This window comes from Oncorhynchus kisutch, linkage group LG1 (genome assembly GCF_002021735.2).
Source record: "Oncorhynchus kisutch isolate 150728-3 linkage group LG1, Okis_V2, whole genome shotgun sequence".
Classification (NCBI taxonomy): Eukaryota; Metazoa; Chordata; class Actinopteri; order Salmoniformes; family Salmonidae; genus Oncorhynchus; species Oncorhynchus kisutch.
This window is the reverse complement of record NC_034174.2, coordinates 72015489-72038143: the sequence shown is the minus strand read 5'-3', so window position 1 is coordinate 72038143 and position 22655 is coordinate 72015489. Positions and strand designations below refer to the sequence as shown.

The 22655-nt window shown below is 44.3% G+C and overlaps 1 protein-coding gene across 1 annotated transcript; it reads left to right on the top strand.

Moving 5' to 3' along the window:
* Nucleotides 1-311: 311 nt before the first annotated feature.
* On the top strand, nt 312-19543 carry LOC109894249 (bMERB domain-containing protein 1-like). Its single transcript, XM_031831967.1, has 6 exons — nt 312-642; nt 6202-6322; nt 10134-10207; nt 14699-14813; nt 17013-17098; nt 17780-19543. Exons 1-6 carry the CDS (start codon nt 555-557, stop codon nt 17893-17895), a joined length of 600 nt encoding a protein of 199 aa, XP_031687827.1. The 5' UTR covers nt 312-554; the 3' UTR covers nt 17896-19543.
* Nucleotides 19544-22655: the final 3112 nt, after the last annotated feature.

Genomic DNA, 22655 nt, shown 5'->3' with positions numbered 1-22655 from the left:
ACCTGCTCTGGCTACTCAGCTTCCATGCATAGTCCTAGAGTATCTTCAATTCTTTGACATTCACTCGTTTGAAGGACTTTCTATTTCGAGAGTGATACTGTATTAGTGAAATATTTTCCTATAAATGTAAGCCTTCTGCATTCAGCACCTAGCCCTAGTGATATCTTGACATCTTCATTGGAAAAAATGCTATTGCTAGAAAATCTTCTAATAAATAATTTTATGGAAAACTAATAGAAATATATAGAAAATGTCGATTTCCAGCTTTGTATTTGACAAATATGACACTGTTTCAATGCAAGCTCGGTGCCGTTTTTCTCCCAATCTCCGGTTCGCAATGCGCGTGCGCTCTGCATCCATCTGTGTACGGTGTACCACACATCGAGGAATTTGTAAGCTTAAATAAAGATGCTCAACGTCTCGGCTCGGTGGTGCCTTCGTATCGGCGAAACTGATTTATCCTGAAAGGAAAACAAGAGCAGAACTCAATATAGGATTTTAACAACATTCCACAACCGATTAAAGTCTTAGTGTATCATAAATCAATTCCAGCTATGGAATTGAAGAAATCATTTTCTGATACCGAGCGCTCATTGAAGAGCTACGGCTCTGTATCGGAAACGGAATGGACAAAAGACAAAGGTGAGCGTCATTCATTGCAAAGTAACGTTTTGGCCTGTTATAGTGGTTATTGCTCTGTGCAGAATAAAGCATGTGGTTTCAGATAGAGGATGTTGCGTTGCAAAACAACACCCGTTAATTTCAATGAGTCCGTGCATCTTTATTGTTGCCTGAATGTCATTCCCAGTGCCTTGAAAATGGACTGGAGACATCTCCATGCATGAGCTTTGCTTTCAATGCATTTTGGAGGTGCATTTGACCAGTTATTCACTGATAATAACCATATCATTACTATTTGAGAAGATCTTTCTCATTTACAATAGCTTACCCACTGTATTAACAGTATATATTACAATAGCACAAAGGAGAGGAGCCCCAAAATGTATACACATATGTAATGCCCCATATCTACTAGCCTATTTCCATAACACTAAAGAAGGACTGACATATGCCCAGCTCTTCACTTTCAGCTGACTGTACATTCCAAAGTTGTCTGACTGGGTCTTCTAATATATTGAACTGCACCCCTTCCAGTCGATGGATGCAGCAGGGTAGAACAAGCTTAGAAACCTACCTGCCGGGCTGTGAGTGTGTGAGTCAATACCAGCATCACCAGCACTGATACCAGCAGGAAAGATGATATAAACAAACTGTAGAGACAGGCAAGAGATTTTCATCCTCCTCGTTTTCATCCTTTTTTTTTATCAGTAAGATATCAATGCATTATAGATAAATGTTTCAGTAATGTTGTTTATATGACATGCCATGTTCATTGTTCTTAATTTTACTGGTATCTATTTGTGATATTATGGGTAGGCTAGGCTAGGGCCACAAAGCTGTCATCAGAATAGTATGATATATGTCTAATAATACAGACATAAAGAGGGTCATGGGGGGGTAAACAGAGGTCAGAGGTGAGAGGTCAGAGGTCAGGATTGACATAGTCCTAACAAGAGGTCATATTGTGTGCTTTATGTAACCGGAGATCCACAGCAGGGAATCCTGTCATGAGTCAGCCTCACACACCTACGGGGTTAAGTTCAATATTCACATGACTTATACTGGTAGTTATGTTTCACTGTCTATTTTGTGTAGGGCTGTCTGTGTGACATCTGTATAGGCCTAACTGCAATTATGAGTGTTTATCTGCATTCAGATGCTCACAATGTCTTCCTGTGCTATTTGACCATAACAGCCTGAATCAAACTTTCAACAGAAATCAGCCCATTGGATCTTGGAATAATATATTCTTTGAGTGTCCTCTTCATTAGTTCCATTGTTAGAATAGGAATGAAAAAGAGAGACGAGAGGAGAGGAGAGTGGGGTGCAGAAAGTCAGAGATGAATTCTTCAGCTCATGAATATGAATAGAATAAGACTGCATCTATTTTTAGAGATAGACTCTCTGTCCCCCCCCCCCCCCCCCCCCACACACACACACAGACAGACAGACAGACACACACACACCTATTCATCATTCCCTTACCCTAGTTCCTCCTTGTGTGTTACAACTTTCAACTTCCATCTGTGTTGGGAGACGCATAGCTGGATACTAAAACACAGTGGGGAACATTACAATTAACACAGTACTTCTGGGCCCTGTTCATTAGGAGGAAAGCAGACTGGAACAGGGTGGGGCTACCAGACTTTGTTCAATAAGAAAAGCTCCTGTTTGTTTTCCATTACAACCCTTTTTTTTTTATCCATTGCATGCCCGAATGAACATAACCCTGAAGTGGCTGCTACGCAGATAATATTCACATTACAGCGCTGCTTCTCCTCATCAAGCAGACATCTGTCCACCCTCCTCCTTCTGTCAAGGCTCTCATTATGCTGATCAGTTGATTGATAAACAGATGTTCAGGCTATTGATTAGGCAGCTTGTTTTAATGCAATTAGTTTGATTACATTGGGTTAATAACTAGCTTGGCTCTGCCAGTGATGACAGTGAAGCTACATTGATAGGGAAGCATGGTATTTCTTCTAATAGTGACTGTGGGGACTGGGGAGGATCAAATTATGCTGTTACTGTATAGATTTAGAGCTGGATTCAATCCGTATCGCGGAAGATCTGCATTAAAATGTCAAGGTATTTTCTGATTGAGCCAACATTTACAGCGTATTACCACGAACGCGGGAACATTGCCTTTAAATTTCAGCTATACGAGTTACTATTATTTTGGCTTTTGCTTTTCGATACAGTGCTGTCTGTAGGCCACACTGTGTCTGTTTCCCTGTAGTAGGTTTAGCACGATTCACACTAGCTTACCACGAAGAATGCATGCCCAATACATTGCTTCATACTAATTGGTATGGTGCTGTGTGCATTGGAACAGAGCCTCAGCCTTCCATACTTAACATTTACCATGTAGCCAGGAGTTTATCTGAAGACCCCCATGAGCAGTATCTTCCTCCTCTCTAATCCTGCTGATGGCTGAATGCGGACTACTGAGTATGGGAGTGTGTGCTGACTGAGTATGTACTGCGTTAAGATATCTTCCTCCTCTCTAATCCTGCTGATGGCTGAATGCGGACTACTGAGTACAGGAGTGTGTGCTGACTGAGTATGTACTGCGTTAAGATAACTTCCTCCTCTCTAATCCTGCTGATGGCTGAATGTGGACTACTGAGTACAGGAGTGTGTGCTGACTGAGTATGTACTGCGTTAAGATAACTTCCTCCTCTCTAATCCTGCTGATGGCTGAATGTGGACTACTGAGTACAGGAGTGTGTGCTGACTGAGTATGTACTGCGTTAAGATAACTTCCTCGGCTCAGAGCAGTCGGCAGTTTAGATCCTTTGTGTGTTATTCATTACAGACCTGGCTCTCTGCCATCATAATGGGCCAGTCAGGATTTTGTGTGGCTCGGTCCTATTGACAGTCAGCAGCAAAATGTGTGTGTGTGTGTGTCTTTGTGTGAGGTAGAAAGAGTAGCAGGGGAGAGAATGGTAGAAAGAAGGGGGGGAGAGGGAGAGAAAGATAGAATCCACTTGGTATAAATCCTCCACAGTTTACCACACTGTGTTATTGACTGCAGAGACAACTATGTGGGTATCAGCATTGTTTTCATGCTGCGGTTACCACAGCAGGGAAAACACTGGGCTGCTACTTTTTATTCATGGACTCGACTTAAGCTAAGCATTGAATCTCATCAGCTATGAACAGTCACAGGATGCAATTTCGATTCTTGTTACATTTCTCTTAGACAAAAACAGTGACTCAAACGAATGTCAAAATATCATCCAGGCAAAGAAAAACAATAGAGGGACAAAATTGAGGTGACACCATTTTTTGTTAGTTATTTCCAAGATTTGTAACGCCACTACTTTCCCTTTTGTCGATTGTCTTTAAGAGTCCTGCCTCCACATTAGCACCTTGTTACGGTCTCTGGATGGATAGCTTTGCCAGTAGTTGGTTGAGGAGTCACAGAACAGTCAGTTCACCATTCTGGACTCGTAGCCTGTCTCTCTCCATAGAGAAAATCTGTCTGGAAGGCCTGTCTCCCAGCAGTACTGTACAGTACGTCCTTCTAACCCTGAGTGAAATATTTATATCCTTCCTAGTGGGGGATGGGAGGCTATAGTTTACAATGGATGTGTCCAATGTGTGACAGAGGGTAGGTGGTTGCCCCCTAGGCCTATGCCACAGGAGGTTGGTGGAACCTTAATTGGGGAGGACGAGCTCGTGCTAATGACTGGAGCGGAATCAGTGGAATGGTAACAAATACATCAAACACATGGATTCCAGATGTTTAAAGCCATTCCATTTCCATAGTTCCGGCTGTCATTGTGAGCCGTTCTCCCTTCAGCAGCCTCCTGTGACCTATGCACTCTTTCTGACAATGGTAGTGTGATGATTGTTCTGCGGCTTAGTGCTATTGACTGAAATATGTGTTTATTAAATCAGGTTGCTTTCTTGCTGACATAGGTTACACATTGGAGAAGCCTAGGATTATTGTTAGTAGTGTGTTCAGTTGGTTGACATTGGGATTGCGATGATCATTCAGTTGCTTATGCTGGCTTCACGTGCTGGTGGAAAATGGGAAGTCGTAAGTCTGACATGATTGTGTTGAAGTCAGAACAATTCTTTAACCAATACGATTTTAGCTAGCTAACATTGCCAATAATAAAGTTAGTTAGCTTATTTAACATTGACAAAATGGTGAAACTAACTACATTCTCCATATTGATAAGGTTGTAATTGTCAAAAACAGATTTGTTGCCATCTTTTGGTTCAAAGGGTGAAAGGTTGTGGTAAACGTCACAACTCGGCTAACAACATTTTCTCCAAGTTTCCCACGATAACTCCAATAGCACTTGAACGCTGCATTAGTGACTAGAAATATAGGTTTATTATTCCATCAGTTTGCATTTCTATTGGCTTCACTGTGTTGCTGTGTCCGGTCTTTGATTGCTATTGGTTGAATAGGTGGCTTTGTGAGGTCATTGGCCCCGGCTCAGGGTGTATTAGTCCAATCGGTGAAGAGTTACTCCAGGTCATTGATCTATGTCAGTACCAGTATCAGATTTGTCTCATTTCTTTGGCTTGAGGCCCTTCCCACTGACTACATCCCAAATGGCTTTCTATTCGCTATATAATGCACTAAATGGGGAATAGGGTGCCTTTTGGGACACAACCACTGCCTTCAAGACATCAACCCTTCAGCCCTTCCAAAGCCTCACTAATACTCAGAGGCAATGACTCCTTCCATTATGTCTTTTTATGCTCTTGATTCAGCGAGAGTCACACCAGAGTGCCTGAGCATCTGGCATCGAATTTAAGGTGGTCAGCTACTTCTTTCTTAGTCATCAGCCATTTTACTAGAACCTTTTCTATTCCTTTTAGGTGGGTACTGTGAGACACAATGACACATACCTTAGCTATCATCTGGACTTGTCTAGGTTTGCCACGAAGCACTTTGACAGTGTGTGAGTGAGTCAGACTTGAAAAAGACAGCTCAAAAGCAACACTGATTTTCATTTAGTCAAGAGAAATTCCTGGTGTCATTTACATTTCAGATAATTTACTATGCGTATCTTGTCCCTTGACTTACTCGAGCGTCACATTCATAATTAGGACGCTGGATAGAGCAGGGAGTAGTGTTGTATTACTGTAAAATAAATCTGCCAAACAAGCCTTGGGCATTGTACTGGATAAAGGGAGGGGAATAATAGGCAAGGCTAGACAGTAATGCAGTAATGCTTGGCAGAACCAAGTCCATTGTGATTCCATGTACTGCTCTTTATGTCAGAGGAAGGAGGGAATAATAGGCAAGGCTAGACAGTAAAGCAGGAATGCTTGGCAGGACCATGTCCATTGTGATTCCATGTACTGCTCTTTAAGTCAGAGGAAGGAGGGAATAGGTCTCCTCTTCAGACTATTTGATGGTGGCAACAATAGAATAGGCCCTTTGGTTCTGAAGTCCAGAAGTAGGTATTGTATTGTTATTTTATGAATGATCTATTGAAATATTTAAGACCGAAATATTTAGAAATCCCTCCCTCCCTCCCTTCTCCCGATGTGTTAGAATGTTGTAACTCACAATAGTGTTAAAGCACAAAGTTCCCTCTCTCCCTCCAGGTCAGTCAGATGTGTCCATGGCGGAGAGCATCATGTCTCCAGACGAGATTGAAGTGGAGATGGCTCGCATCCAGCGCCTCAGGGAGGTGCTGGTAAGGAGGGAGTCCGAACTGCGCTTTATGTGAGTACTGTACAGAGACCATCAACACCACGATACAATAATTACAGACTGAGGCTTTAATCGTCCGGTGAATAGGTCAGGGTTCCATAGCCGCTGGCAGAACAGTTGAAACTGGAGCAGCAGTACGACCAGGTGGACTAGGGACAGCAAGGAGCCATCAGGCCAGGTAGTCCTGAGGCATGGTCTTAGGGCTCATGTCCTCAGAGAGAGGGAGAAAGAAAGAAAGACCCTTGAAAATAATGACACCCATACACATAAGCCTAATAGGTTTATACTGTGTATCCTGATGATAATGATATTATCCGGATGTAGATGTAGTAAAGCCGTATTTCTGACACTGTGAATAATCAGTTAACTTGATTGCCAGCCTGCTCCATGCCAGTACAGAAAGGAGGTGGCTAAAGCAGAAACAGAATGGCATCCATGCTATTACAGTGCCGTCAGAAAGTATACACACTTTATACAGATTTTGTTGTGTTCCAGCCTGAATGTAAAATGTATTACATTTGTCACTGGCCCACTCACAATACCCCCATAATGTCAAATTAAGAAAAGATTAAAAGTGGAAATATGTTCAACCCCTTTGTCATGCCAAGCCTGCACAAGTTCAGCAGTTAAACAAGTCACATAATAAGTGGCATGGACTCACTCTGTGTGCAATAATAGTGTTTAACATGATTTTTGAATAACTACCTCATCACTGTACTCCACACATACAGATAACTGTAAGGTCCCTCAGTCGAGCACTTGAATTTCAAACACAGAGGTTTTCCAATGCCTCGCAAAGAATGGCACCTATTGGTAGAGGGGTAAAAATGAAAAAGCAGACATTGAATATCCCTTTGAGCTTGGTGAAACTATTAATTACACGTTGGATGGTGTGTCAATACACCCAGTCACTACAAAGATGCAGGCATCCTTCGTAGCTCAGTTGCCAGCGAGGAAGGAAACCGCTCAGGGATTTCACCATGAGGCCAATGGTGATTTTAAAACAGTTACAGAGTTGAATGATGTGATAACAGAAAACTGAGGATGGATCAACAACACTGTAGTTACTCCACAATACTAATCTAATTGAAAGAGTGAAAAGAAGGAGGCCTGTACAGAATAAAAATGTTCCAAAATATGCATCCTGTTTGCAACAAGGTACTGCAAAAAATGTGGCAAAACAATGAACTTTTCTCCTGAATACAGTGTTATGTTTGGGGCAAATCCAATACAACACATGACAGAGTATCACTCTCCATATTTTCAAGCATAGTGGTGGCTGCATCATGCTATGGGTATGCTTGTAATCGTTAAGGACTGGGGATTTTTCAGGACAAAAAATAAACTAAATGGAGCTAAGCACAGGCAACATCTTGGTGGAAACCCTGGTTAACTCTGCTTTCCACCAGACACTGTGATTAATTGACCCTTCAGCAGGACATTAACGTAAAACACAAGGCCACTTTGACATGACAGAGTATTTTGTGTAGATTGATTTGAATCCCTATTAATCCCACTTTGTAACAACAAAATGTGGAAAAAGTCAAGGGGTGTGAATACTTTCCGAAGGCACTGTGTATTCCCATTCATATCGTACATGACAATTCATTATACTTACATATAATAATGATGATAATTATAATAATAATGTAATGCTTTTTTTAAAGTGCTTTTCATTAGACTGAATATTCTTAAAGTGCATAAAAAAATATAAAATACAAATAGAAGGAAAAAAATGGACCCGGCTAGACAGGGCAACTGACACAAAGAACCCAGCTGATGCTACAAAAGACAAGGAGCTAGGTCCCGGGGGCGTGGAGGAGCTACACATTCGTCTGATGTGGCTGTCAAAGGTCAGGGAGGAATCAAGCTGTACAGGCAGATTGGAATCTGAGGGGGAGAGAGGAGCGTTCTGTCCTGCAATGATGAGGTGTGTTAACGGTGAGTGCTGGACCTGGTGGGGGGTGCCAAGAAGTAGGGCCTCAGTTTTGCTGCTGTTCAGTTGAAGGAAGTTTTGCTTCATTCGTGCCCTTATCTGCTCACGGCAGGTGTTCAGACGGGCACTTGCATCATTTTTAGATACAGCTGGGTGTCATCAGCGTAGCACTGCAATCTGATTCCATGCCGGCTGATGACACGACCGAGGGGCACCATGTACAGGACAAACAGGATGGGTCCAAGAACAGATCCTTGTGGGACACCACAATACTCATACTCAGTCCTGTCTGATAGGTAGGAGTGGAACCAGCTCAGAGCTGATCCAGACAGTCCGATGGTGTCCCGGGAGGAGTTCCAGGAGGATGGGGTGGTTGACAGTGTCAAACACTGCTCTCAAGTCCAGGACGATCAGGAGACAGGGGGAGCCTGCAGCCACCATCAGCAGGTCGTTGGTGACCTTATTGGTCTTGTCACGGGGTCAGGTGACCAGATGATCAGAAGTTCATGCTTGATTTTCAGGGGATCTTGGACCACCATATTGTGTCACTATTGAGTTATAAACATTGAGAAAATATACAGTGAAATGTTTTGGTGTGATGGAAAATACAATCAATAGAAACTGGAAAGAGATTGGTGGGATGTGTGGCTTCATTAGCTTGGATGGCTTCATCAGTGAACAGTGATGCCAATACATCCAGCTATGTGTGACTCAGACACACACACACACACACACATTCTGTAGCAGATGGAGTGGCAGAGTGCAAAGCCTGCTGGAAGCACCGTTGGGGTCTAGTGAGTGGGTAAACACAAGGCAAATAGTGGGATAGTGAGGAGGAGAGAAAAAGATGTTAAGGTTGAGAGACAGGAACAAGTGAGTGGGTGAGAAATTACAGGTGGTTGAAAGAGCAGAGGGAGAAGAGGCTGAAGAATGGGAACAGGGGAGAAAGAGAGAGCTACAGGAGGTGGAGAGAGATGAAGGGAGGTAGGGAGGATAGTAGGGAGAGGGATGGAGGAAGAGGAGGAAGAGAGGGAGATGAAGAAGAGAGACAGGTAGAGTGGAGGAGGCAGAGGGGGAGAGGGGGAGGTGAGTGATGAAGGGAGAGATGGAGGGAGGGAGTGAGAGGAGACTGAGGAGGAACGGGGAGATAGAGATGGAGGGAGGAGGAGGAAGGAGAGGTGTTGGGAGCTGGTGGATGAGTCATCAGTCTAATTTACAACAGAGAGACTTAAATCCCCGGTAGCTGTCACAGCGCTGCAGAGAGAAAGGTAGGGATGGATGGAGGGAGGGAAAGGAGGGGAGGATAGGATAGGGAGAGAGGGAGGGGGCAGAGAAGAGAGGGGAAAGAGAGAGAGTGAAAGATGGAGGGGAGGAGAGGAGAGGGAAGGATGGAGGGATGGATGGGAAGGAGTGGAAAGAGAGAGAAGGAGGCAGGGGAGGTGAAGAATAAGGGATGGACGGAGGAAGGGGAGGAGAACAGAGGGGGATGACATGACAGAGAGGTACCAGTAGGGTCCTCAGGGTGGGTCTTCAGGACCAGAGGATCTGGTAGAGTAGTGATTCATTCAACACTTTTCATCCGCCTACACTCTTCCCTAAGGGGAGTGTAATGTTATTTTCCCCTATAGCTTTTATATGTGGATGTTTGCTTTATCTTTTATATTACTGTAAAACACTATTTTTTATAAGATATCTGTCAGTATGACTGCACAGTGTGTTTATGATGTACTGGGCCGCATTGAGATCTGAAATAACTAGATGAATGCAAATTATGTCAATAGGCCTCCAATAGCCAGGTCACTTGGAAGAACCAAAATGGAACAGGGCCATAGAGTCACACTGTGCTTTACCCTTCCTAACTGGAATGAATGTTGTTGTCTTTTCAAGGGCGGATGACATCCAGCTCTGCAAAGACATCATGAGTCTGAAACAGGAGCTGAGGAAGGTGGTAACTGTACCAGGTAACTAACAGCAACAAATAGAGACAATCACAATCACAACAGTTCCACTGCCCACAGCTATCCTACCAAATAACATGTAGAAAAATGTACCATATATCAACTATATATCTGAGGTATATATTTTTAAGCAACAAGGCACGAGGGGTGTGGTATAAGGCCAATATACCACGGCTAAGGGCTGTTCTTAGGTGCGACTCAACATGGATTGCCTGGATACAGCCCTTAGCAGTTGTATATTGGCCATATAGCACAAACACCCGAGGTGCCTTATTGCTATTATAATAAGGATTGGACCCTTTTTTTCCCCCGCCTAAAATTACATACAAATCTAACTGCTTGTAGCTGAGGACCTGAAACAAGGATATGCATATTCTTGATACCATTTGAAGGAAATACTTTGAAGTTTGTGTAAATCTGAAATTAATGTCGGAAAATATTACACATTAGATCTTGCATCTTTGAAATGCAAGAGAAAGGACAAATGTAATATTCCAGGTTAGGCAACTTTTGAATTTGGCCACTAGATGGCAGTAGTGTATGTGCAAAGGTTTAGACTGATTCAATGAACCATTGCATTTCTGTTCAAATTGTTGTATCAATACTGCCAAAATGTGCCTAATTGGTATATTAATATATTTAAGTTAATTGTTGTGCACTCTCCTCAAACAATAGCATGGTATTCTTTCACTGTAATAGCTACTGTAAATTGGACAGGGCAGTTCGATTAACAATAATTAAATCTTTCCGGCCATATCCGATATGTCCTGGTAAATGTTCTTGTTACTTATAACCTCATGCTAATCACATTAGCCTACGTTAGCTCAACCATTCCTGCAGGAGGGGACACTGTTCACGTAGAGGTTAACAAGATTTTAAGCTTTCTGCCCATATCAGATATGTCCTGGGAAATGTTTTTGTTACTTACAACGTTATGCTAATCACATTAGCTCAACCTCCTCGCGGGAGGGGGGGGGGGGGCACCAATCCCGTAGAGGTTAAACTGGTTACCAACGTCATTAGAGCAGTAAAAATAAATGTTTTGCCATAACTGTGATATACCACGACTGTCAGCCAATCAGCATTCAGGGCTCGAACCACCCAGTTTATCAATAACCATATATCCAGGTAACTAACGGCAACACAGACTTCACAACACCTCCACTGGCTGCCCTCTCCTGTCCTATCGCCTTTCCTATCCTACCTGGCAACAGAGAGAACCTTTTACCATATAGTATTAACCATATATAACTACAGCCAAGAAATCCACTTCACCGCCCTCCCCTGTCTTATTCTACCCAGCAACAAAACAGGGAGAAAAATCCCTCTAGGAAATAGAACAAGCATATCAGGATGTATCCTCAATGTACCCTTAGCTTAGCCAAATTGCTTATGCATGCTGTAGAGCACGTGTCAAACTCATTCCACGGAGGGTCGAGTGTCTGTGGGTTTTCGCTCCCCCCTTGTACTTAATTGATGAATTAAGGTCACTGATTAGTTAGGAACTCCCCTCACCTGGTTGTCTAGGTCAGAATTAAAAGGAAAAAACACCCCTGCTGTAGTGAGTATAGATCCAAGAATAAGGTAGAGGAGAAAAACTGCTACCGTATGCAGCTACCCACTGCTACATATTGAGGTGATTTGTGGGTAGGTGATTTGTGGGTAGGTTCACTGCGGTAAAGTAGCCGCATAATTGATTGTAACTCTCAGGGACATGGGAGAGTTATGGGGGGGAGGTTATTCCCCTCAGGTAGTTTAGAGTAGGCACAGTCATAATGGCCACACAGGCACACAAACACATGCACGCATAGCTAACCGTAATGGCTATATGAACTAATGGTCCATTTCCTGAGACTGTGGCCAAAGATTATTTCAACGAATACTACTTTATTTATACTTTCCTCCACAAATGATGTTATAGGTCTATTTGTGTCCACGGCTGACAGCAGAGGGAGTCAAATAGCCACTACAATCTCACAACTCTACAACATCACAGTCTAGAGTTAGCTGTCTAGCCTGGTCCCAGACAGCACAAACAGATCTGGTACCAGGCTAGTTTATCCTTTTACTTGTGAACTTGTGATGACATAGTGACTGGATCTGTATTAGTGATCATCTGGAATCGTAACAAACAAGAACAATTGAATGAATTGTTCATTGGAGCATACATAAAGCCTACAAACTGTACAGATGCCATACTGATTACATAGAAGCTAAATCCAGTACATGATTCATGACCTTCATTGACATTTAGAACACCATTCACACATTCCAAATCAAATCTAATTCCTTACACCATTATGAGTCATAATATATCATACTCTATGTATCAATATGTATGTGACCCAACAAGCTCTGTTATTACCTCAGTACAGAGAAAGGCCCTAGCCCCTCTGCTTTTCCTTTTCCATTTGACATTCCGATTTCTGCATCCGTCTATGCGTTCCGGGAACACTGTGACTCCAGGGAATGGCTGTACGGATCTAGTTCTATCCCGGTGGGAGAGAAAGAGCTGAGACTGCACTCCTCTCCTGCCTGGTGCCTCAGCTTTCCCACCTACTATTACTACTGTCAACAACACTGCACACTGTTTTCCATCTATTGCAGTGTGTGTATGTATGTGTGTGTGTGTGTGTGTCTCAGTCTATCACTGGGTCCCACAAGGGTGCGTGCTCAGCCCTCTCCTGTACTTCCTGTTCACCCATGACTGCGCAGCCATGCACGCCTCCAACTCAATCATCAATGCACACAACAGTAGTGGGCTTGATTACCAACGATGACGAGACAGCCTAAAGGGAGGAGGGTGAGAGCACTCAGAATGTGGTGTCAAGAAAGCAACCTCTCACTCAACATCAACAAAACAAAGGAGATGATCATGGACTTCAGGAAAGAGCAGAGGGAGCATCCCCCATCCACATCAACGGGACAGTAGTGGAGAAGGTGGAAAGTTAAGTTCCTCGGCTTACACATCACAAACAAACTGAAATGGTCCACCCTCACAGACAGTGGGGTGAAGGAGGCGCAATAACGCCTCTTAAACCTCAGGAGGCTGAAGAAATGTGGTTTGTCACCTAAAACCCTCACAAACTTTTAGAGGTGCACAATTGAGAGCATCCTGTTGGGCTGTATCACCCACTGGTACGGCAACTGCACCGCCCTCAATTGCAAGGCTCTCCAGAGGGTGTTGTGGTCTGCACAACGCATCACCGGGGGTAAACTACCTGCCCTCCAGGACACCTGCAGCACCCGATGTCACAAGAAGGCCAAAAAGATCATCAAGGACAACAACCACCCGAGCCACTGCCTGTTCACCATGCAACCATCCAGAAGGCGAGGTCAGTACAAGTGCATCAAAGCTGGGACCGAGAGACTGAAAAACAGCTTCTATCTCAAGGCCATCAGACTGTTAAACAGTAATAACTAATACAGAGAAGCTGCTGCCTACATACAGACTCAAATCATTAGCCACTTTAATAAATGGATCACTAGTCACTTAAAAAATATGCCATTATAATCATGTTTACATATCTTACATTACTCATCTCACATGTATATACTGTATTTTATACCATTTATTGCATCTTGCCTATGCCGTTCGGCCATTGCTCATCCATATATTTATATGTACACATTCTTATTCCATCCCTTTACATTTGTGTGTATTAGGTAGTTGTTGTGAAATTGTTAGATTACTCGTTAGATATTACTGCACTGTCGGAACTAGAAGCACAAGCATCTTGCTACACTCGCATTAACATCTGCTTACCATGTGTATGTGACCAATAAATTTGATTTGATTTCAGTGTGAAGGTCAGGGGAATTACGTCTAAATCCTTTCCAGAGAATTGGATACGGAGTTTATGACTATACGACTGCTTATGCAAATTAACCCATTGGGCTCTGGTCAAAAGTATAGTCCTGTGTAGGGCATAGGGTAACATTTGAGATTCATTCCATTAATATACGACTGCTTATGCAAATTCCCCCATTCAGACAGGACATCATTGAACAGCATTTGCATATTTTGTCTCCCGATTAGTTCTCATGAATTAAACACGAGGAGGACTATTTAAGAATCTAAATATCTAGGACTCTATTCAATCCGCAACGCAGAAGTTCAGCTTTACAGCATGATTGAAATTTAAAGGCAAAGTCCCGCTTTGGCAGAGACTGCATTCACGGTATCACTGCATATGTCGGCTCAACTGGAAATGACCTTTACATTTCCATCACTTGAGCTTTACAGATTGAATAGGGTCCCTACTGTTTGTGATGTGAATCACTATTTGGTAGCATGCGCTGCCTTCCCAGGAAGTTTCCTCTTCCCCTGTAGCTCAGTATCTAACAAATGTTGTATCAGTTGAGAAATGTATTTAATATAAGATAAAAAATATACTTTTTAGTTTGATATAAAACATCTATCACCTTTCAAATCTAACCCCCTCTCTACCTCCCTTCTATCCCCTTCCCTCTCTCCCTCTCTTCTTCCTCCAGAGAAAGAGAAGACCAAGAAACAGAGACAGTGGGAGGAGGAGTTGATCCTGAAAATCCATAAACTGGTGCAGAAGAGGGATTTCCTAGTGGACGATGCAGAGGTGGAGAGATTAAGGTAGAACTGTGGTCCGAGGGAGCTGGAGGGAGAGAGATGGAGGGAGGGAGGGAGATGGAGGGAGAGAGCGAGGGAGCTGGAGAGAGGGAGGGAGAGAGCTGGAGAGAGGGAGCTGGAGAGAGGGAGGGAGCTGGAGAAAGGGAGGTGAGGGGAGGGAGGGAGATGGAGAGAGGGAGGTGGAGGGAGGGAGGGAGGGAGGGAGGTGGAGAGATTAAGGTATAACTGTGGTCCGAGGGAGTTGGAGGGAGAGAGCTGTAGAGAGGGATCTGGAGAGAGGGGGGTAGAGGGAGGGAGCTGGAGAGAGGGAGGGAGCTGGAGAAAGGGAGGGAGCTGGAGAAAGGGAGGGAGCTGTAGAGAGTGAGGTGGAGGGAGGGAGGGAGGGAGGGAGGGAGGGAGGGAGGGAGGGAGGGAGGGAGGGAGGGAGGGAGGGAGGGAGGGAGGGAGGGAGGGAGGGAGGGAGGGAGGGAGGGAGGGAGGGAGCTGGAGAGAGGGAGATGGAGAGAGGGAGGGAGATGGAGAGAGGGAGGGAGCTGTAGAGAGGGAGGTGGAGGGAGGGAGCTGGAGAGAGGGAGGGAGCTGTAGAGAGGGAGGTGGAGGGAGGGAGCTGGAGAGAGGGAGGTGGAGGGAGGGAGCTGGAGAGAGGGAGGTGGAGGGAGGGAGCTGGAGAGAGGGAGGTGGAGGGAGGGAGGTGGAGAGAGAGGGAGGGAGGGAGCTAGAGAGAGGGAGGGAGGGAGCTGGAGAGAGGGAGGGAGCTGGAGAGAGGGAGTTGTAGGGAGAGAGCTGGAGAGAGGGAGTTGGAGGGAGAGAGCTGGAGAGAGGGAGGTGGAGGGAGGGAGGGATCTGGAGAGAGGGACAGAGATGGAGAGAGGGAGTTAGAGGGAGAGAGGGAGCTGGAGAGAAGGAGGGAGCTGGAGAGAGGGAGGTTGAGAGAGAGAGGTGGAGAGAGGGAGGGAGGGAGCTGGAGAGAGGGAGGTGGAGGGAGGGAGCTGGAGAGAGGGAGGTGGAGGGAGGCAGGGATCTGGAGAGAGGGAGGGAGATGGAGAGAGGGAGGGAGATGGAGAGAGGGAGGGAGATGGAGAGAGGGTGCTAGAGGGAGAGAGGGAGGTGGAGAGAGAGAGGTAGAGAGAGAGCTGGAGAGAGGGAGGGAGATGGAGAGAGGGAGGTGGAGGGAGCGAGCTGGATAGAGGGAGGGAGCGAGCTGGAGAAAGGGAGGGAGATGGAGGGAGGGAGGGAGGTGGAGAGATTAAGGTATAACTGTGGTCTGAGGGATGTGGAGGGAGAGAGCTGGAGAGAGGGAGGGTGATGAGAGAGGGAGGGAGGGATCTGGAGAGGGGGAGGTAGGGAGATGGAGAGAGGGTGATGGAGAGAAGGAGGGAGCTGGAGAGAGCGAGGGGGAGATGGAGGTGGAGGGAGGGAGGGAGCTAGAGGGAGGGAGAGAGCTGGAGAGAGGACGGGAGATAGAGGGAGGTGAAGGGAGGGAGCTAGAGAGAGAAGGAGGGAGATGGAGAGAGGGAGCTGGAGAGATTAAGGTTTAACTGCCAGACAGTCTGCGGGAGGTGAAGAGAGATTACGGTCTAACTGCCAGATAGACCGTAATCTCTACACCTCCCTCAGACTAACTGCCAGACAGTCTGAGGGACGTGTAGAGATTACGGTCTAACTGCCAGACAGTCTGAGGGATGTGACACATGACCACAGTTCAACTCCTTATCATCTTCACTTCCTCTTCTACCTAGGCTTCTGTCTTGGTCCCCCTTGGTCTCTCACTTACTCCCCATCCTCTGCCTGCTATCTTGGTCCCCCTTGGTCTCTCACTTACTCCCCATCCTCTGCCTGCTATCTTGGTCCTCCGTTCTTTGACATGGAGATTACTTACAGACAGCTGATATGAGATCACAGTGTCATTCAGTGAATGTATGTATGGAGTATTGAGGATACTGAGAAGTAAACTGCAACGGACAGATTGCGAGACATTCTTGGAAACAAAGCTATTTTGTGTGTTAAAAATAGTCACTAACTGTATGGAATAGGAGTATGGACACAAGGTATGTTACAGTCTGGAAAGTGACAACTGTTTAGGGGCAAATGCTTTGGTACATACGTATGGGGGTATTCTACAGACTACAGACTATGTGACGTTTTGCCATTGAGTGACTGCCTCTCTGTAACCACTGACTCTAACCCATATCCTCTCTACAGGGAGCAGGAGGAGGACAAGGAGATGGCTGAGTTCCTGAGACAGAAGCTGATGCCTCTGGAGAAGCTGGCCAGAGAAGCTGCCCAAAGTGAGTAGTATCCTTCATACAAAACGCACACTAGTACACAATCAATAGCTCAAATTCACGTTTGTTTATGAGTCACAGACATGATACACGTGTAGGACACAGTGCAATGAAATGCTTACAGGTTCCCCCTCTTGACAATGCAACACCAACATGGTCATGGTCACAGTGGCCTTGATGAAAACACTCAAGTACGTATTAAAAGCACACATACAGTAAAGTTGTGGATATGGTGTAATACCAAGCAGATGAGTTCTGTCATCTCCAGAGTCACAGACCATGAGTGGCCCTGACTTTCATACAGTTTCACACCAGGCACACTGGCTCTGTCACATTAGATCAAGACCGAGATAAAATCAAGAGGCAACAAGGGACAAGCCACGTAATGGAATTAATGTGATAACAGCCGATTCAAATCATATCAGAATATCGATTCTAGAACAGAGTCTTAGTTGTTATGGTGTTGATTTCATCTAATCATGGCTAGGACTTCATTCAAACAGAGTCGAAGATGGGAATCGTAGAGAAATGCCTGTGCCTTTTTCATTTCCATCTATAACCACAGAGAACGTGTCCAAATGTGCACCCCTATACGAGTCTCTGGTAGGAGTGCAAATAGTAGTGCACTGTTGGGAACAGGGTGCCCTATGACATCTCAGATTTGCCCATACTCTCTTACCCTAGATCCCCAGAAGCCCAAGAGACAAGTCCCTGATCCTCCGCCCAGCAAGCCGTCCGTCACCAAGTCCATCACCATCATCAAGGACTGCTGCGGAGCCACCCAGTGTTGTATCATGTAACCGTGGTTACAGAGGAGTTGAGGACAGTACACCCTCCCATTCACAGCACCACCCTAGTAACAACAACACAGTCACACTGTACATCTGTCACCTGACCTGGTCTCTTGGTGTCATATCACCTATCGTTACATCATTTCCTGTGATCCAGAGAACCCTGGTGCAAAATGGACGCCCATATAGAGGTGATAGATGGACAGGCCTGCCCACATGTAAATAATGGAATAACAGAAATGTAAATGAAATATGTGGCACTATATAATGTTAAAAGGCAATTGGAAATTGAATATATGGGACCTGTACAGTATTGTAAGCAATACACCAATTTATATTGATTTAGGGACTCATTACATCCCTCTTGAAACATTCTTCAGAGATCAATAATGACATATATTCCTCAGATTTATAAGCACAACGTCTCATACCCAACCACAAACGCATCATACCAAGGTTCTCTGTCCACCAGGAAATGACATCATGACTTAATTGTTATTGACTTTGTCATTTTGAATAACGGGTATTTACTGGATGCTTCAATTCCAACCCTTTAACGGAACAACTAGAACTCCTCTCAGACTTAGGACTGTATGCTTACCAGGGTGGGGTCAATTCCATTTCAATCCTTTAACGGAACAACTAGAACTCCTCTCAGACTTAGGACTGTATGCTTACCAGGGTGGGGTCAATTCCATTTCAATCCTTTAATGGAACAACTAGAACTCCTCTCAGACTTAGGACTGTATGCTTACCAGGGTGGGTTCAATTCCATTTCAATCCAGTCAATTACTTACCGAATTACCAGATTTTAAAATGAATTGATCCAATCCTGATGCTTGCTCTGGAACTGTAGATTATGACACACTTCACTCACTGCAGTACATTTTTTATCCCTTTATTGTAAAGGTATACTTCCTATATAAACAGTATTACTGAACACAGTTGCTATGATACCATTTACATTGGCAAGCTGCAACAATCGCATGATTGAGTTATTTTGTTTTTCTATGATGTATATTAACGTATCAATAACCAGCCAGTATACACGCATTTATGTTGCTAAGACAAAGTCAGCCTTACAACTGGTCATTCTTATCTTCACCAAAACATACTGGTAGTTATTACCATGGTATCACTACAATATTATTCATGATTACAATGAATAAGTATAGCAAAGGAAAACAATTAGCGCCATACTACGAGTCTTGCAATTTCTACGGCAAAACAAGAAGAGGTGAATGCAATTATTTGTACATGCCTTTGTTAAGATTCTGGAAAAGAGAGTGTTTGTTGGAATCTGTTTGTAGAAGATTAGAGAGTCCTGTTCAACAAAGTGACCCTCTACTTCAGAATATTGTCCTCTACCTTTGGGTAGATCTCAGAAGTATTTTTCTTGACTCATCCAGTCCTTCTCCTTGCTTCCATCGGAGGTTTTGAGAAGCAAAGAATTTAAGAAAACACTGACACTCATCCCTGAACTTTGTTCTGTAGTATATTAGTGATGCTTTAATGTCCAAATTGAACAATATGCATAAAATGAGATGAAATTACCTGTCCATATACAGTACCAGTCAAAAGTTTGGACACACCTACATCTCACACCTTTTTTAAAACAATTTTCTACATTGTAGAATAATAGCGAAGACATCAAACCTATGACATAACACATATGGAATCATGTAGTAACCAAAACAAGTATTAAATCAAAATACACTGCTCAAAAAATAAAGGGAACACTTAAACAACACAATGTAACTCCAAGTCAATCACACTTCTGTGAAATCAAACTGTCCACTTAGGAAGCAACACTGATTGACAATACATTTCACATGCTGTTGTGCAAATGGAATAGACAACAGGTGGAAATTATAGGAAATTAGCAAGACACCCCCAATAAAGGAGTGGTTCTGCAGGTGGTGGACCACTTCTCAGTTCCTATGCTTCCTGGCTGATGTTTTGGTCACTTTTGAATGCTGGCGGTGCTTTTACTCTAGTGGTAACATGAGACGGAGTCTACAACCCACACAAGTGGCTCAGGTAGTGCAGCTCATCAATGCGAGCTGTGGCAAGAAGGTTTGCTGTGTCTGTCAGCGTAGTGTCCAGAGCATGGAGGCGCTACCAGGAGACAGGCCAGTACATCAGGAGATGTGGAGGAGGCAGTAGGAGGGCAACAACCCAGCAGCAGGACTGCTACCTCCGCCTTTGCGCAAGGAGGAGCAGGAGGAACACTGCCAGAGCGCTGCAAAATGACCTCCAGCAGGCCACAAATGTGCATGTGTCTGCTCAAATGGCCAGAAACAGACTCCATGAGTGTGGTATGAGGGCCCGACGTCCACAGGTGGGGGTTGTGCTTACAGCCCAACACCGTGCAGTACGTTTTTCATTTGCCAGAGAACACCAAAATTGGCAAATTCACCACTGGCGCCCTGTGCTCTTCACAGATGAAAGCAGGTTCACACTGAGTGCATGTAACAGACGTGACAGTCTGGAGACGCCGTGGAGAACGTTCTGCTGCCTGCAACATCCTCCAGCATGACCGGTTTGGTGGTGGGTCAGTCATGGTGTGGGGTGGCATTTCTTTGGGGGGCCGCACAGCCCTCCATGTGCTCGCCAGAGGTAGCCTGACTGCCATTAGGTACCGAGATGAGATCCTCAGACCCCTTGTGAGACCATATGCTGGTGCGGTTGGCCCTGGGTTCCTCCTAATGCAAGACAATGCTAGACCTCATGTGGCTGTAGTGTGTCAGCAGTTCCTGCAAGAGGAAGGCATTGATGCCATGGACTGGCCCGCCCGTTCCTCAGACCTGAATCCAATTGAGCACATCTGGGACATCATGTCTCGCTCCATCCACCAACGCCACGTTGCACCACAGACTGTCCAGGATGCTTTAGTCCAGGTCTGGGAGGAGATCCCTCAGGAGACCATCCGCCACCTCATCAGGAGCATGCCCAGGCGTTGTAGGGAAGACATAGGGGCACGTGGAGGCCACACACACTATTGAGCCTCATTTTGACTTGTTTTAAGGACATTACATCAAAGTTGGATCAGCCTGTAGTGTGGTTTTCCACTTTAATTTTGAGTGTGACTCCAAATCCAGACCTCTGTGGGTTGATAAATTTTTATTTCCATTGATAATTTGTGTGATTTTGTTATCAGCACATTCAACTATGTAAAGAAAAAAGTATTTAATAAGAATATATCATTCATTCAGATCTAGGATGTGTTATTTTAGTGTTCCCTTTATTTTTTTGAGCAGTGTATATTTGATATTCTTCATGGTTGCCACCCTTTGTCTTGACAGCTTTGCACACGCTAGGCATTCTCTCAACCAGCCTTATGCGAATGTATTTCAATTAACAGGTGTGCCTTGTTAAAAGATCATTTGTGGAATTTCTTTCCTTCTTAATGCGTTTGAGCCAATCACTTTTGCTGTGACAAGGTAGGGGTGGTATTCAGAAGATAGCCCTATTTGGTGAAAGACCAAGTCCATATTATTCCAAGAACAGCTCAAATAAGCAAAGAGAAACAACAGTCCATCATTACTTTAAGACATTAAGCTCAGTCAATGCAAAAAATTAAGAACTTTGAAAGTTTCTTCAAGTGCTATGATGAAACTCTCTCATGAGGACCGCCACGGGAAAGGAAGACCCAGAGTTCATGTGTTACCAGCCTCAGAAATTGCAGCCAGAAATAAATGCTTCACAGGAGTTAAAGTAACAGACACATCAACTGTTCAGAGGAGACTGGTTGAATCAGGCCTTCATGGTCAAATTGCTGCAAAGAAATCACTAAAGGACACCAATAATAAGACTTGCTTGGGCCAAGAAACACAAGCAATGGACATTAGACCAGAGGAAATCAGTCCTTTGGTCCGTTGAGTCCAAATTTGAGATATTTGGTTCCAACTCGCCATGTCTTTGTGAGACGCAGTAGGTGAACGGATGATCTCCGCATCTGTGGTTCCCACCATGAAGCATGGAGTTGGTGTGATGTTGTTTTGCTGGTGACACTGGCAGTAATTTATTTAGAATTCAAGGCACACAACCAACATGGCTACCAGAGCATTCTGCAGCACTACGCCATCCCATCTGGTTTGCGCTTAGTGGGACTATCATTTGTTTTTTAACAACCAAAAACACACTTCCAGGCTGTGTAAGGGCTTTTTGACCAAGGAGAATGGAGTGCTGCATCAAATGACCTGGCCTCCACAATCACCTTGAACGCAACCCAATTGAGTTTGACCATAAAGGAAAAGCAGCCAACAAGTGCTCAGCATATTATGTAGGAACTCTTTCAAGACTGTTGGAAAAGCATTCCTAATGAAGCTGGTTGAGAGAATGCCAAGAGTGTGCAAAGCTGTCAAGGCAACGGGTGGCTACTTTGAAGAATATAAAATATATTTAGATTTGTTTAACACTTTTTGGGGTACTACATGATTCCATATGTGTTATTTCATAGTTTTGATGTCTTCACTGTTTCTACAATGTAGAAAATAGTAAAAATAAAGAAAAACCCTTGAATGTGTAGATGTGTCCAAACTTTTGACTGGTACTGTATTTAAATAAAAAGGCATCTTTCAGGAATTCACTGGTTTTCCAAGTCATTTAAAGGGATCGTTCAGTTTGAAGTTTTAGTAACATTGCTAAATTACCAGCTAGCAAACCATAACACCCATTGCACTTACTTTCACTTTCAGCAAGTAAAAAATAACACACCTTTAACTATCCCTTTAAGAGAAACTTAAGTCAAAAATAAGAGGAAGGAG

What these genes read in the sequence shown, in the direction of transcription:
- LOC109894249 (XM_031831967.1), top strand. Translation starts at nt 555, where the DNA reads ATGGAATTGAAGAAATCATTTTCTGATACCGAGCGCTCATTGAAGAGC. An exon ending in GGAATGGACAAAAGACAAAG is followed by an intron (nt 643 to 6,201) that starts GTGAGCGTCATT and finishes CTCTCCCTCCAG; the next exon opens with GTCAGTCAGATGTGTCCATG. An exon ending in GCAGAGGTGGAGAGATTAAG is followed by an intron (nt 14,814 to 17,012) that starts GTAGAACTGTGG and finishes TCCTCTCTACAG; the next exon opens with GGAGCAGGAGGAGGACAAGG.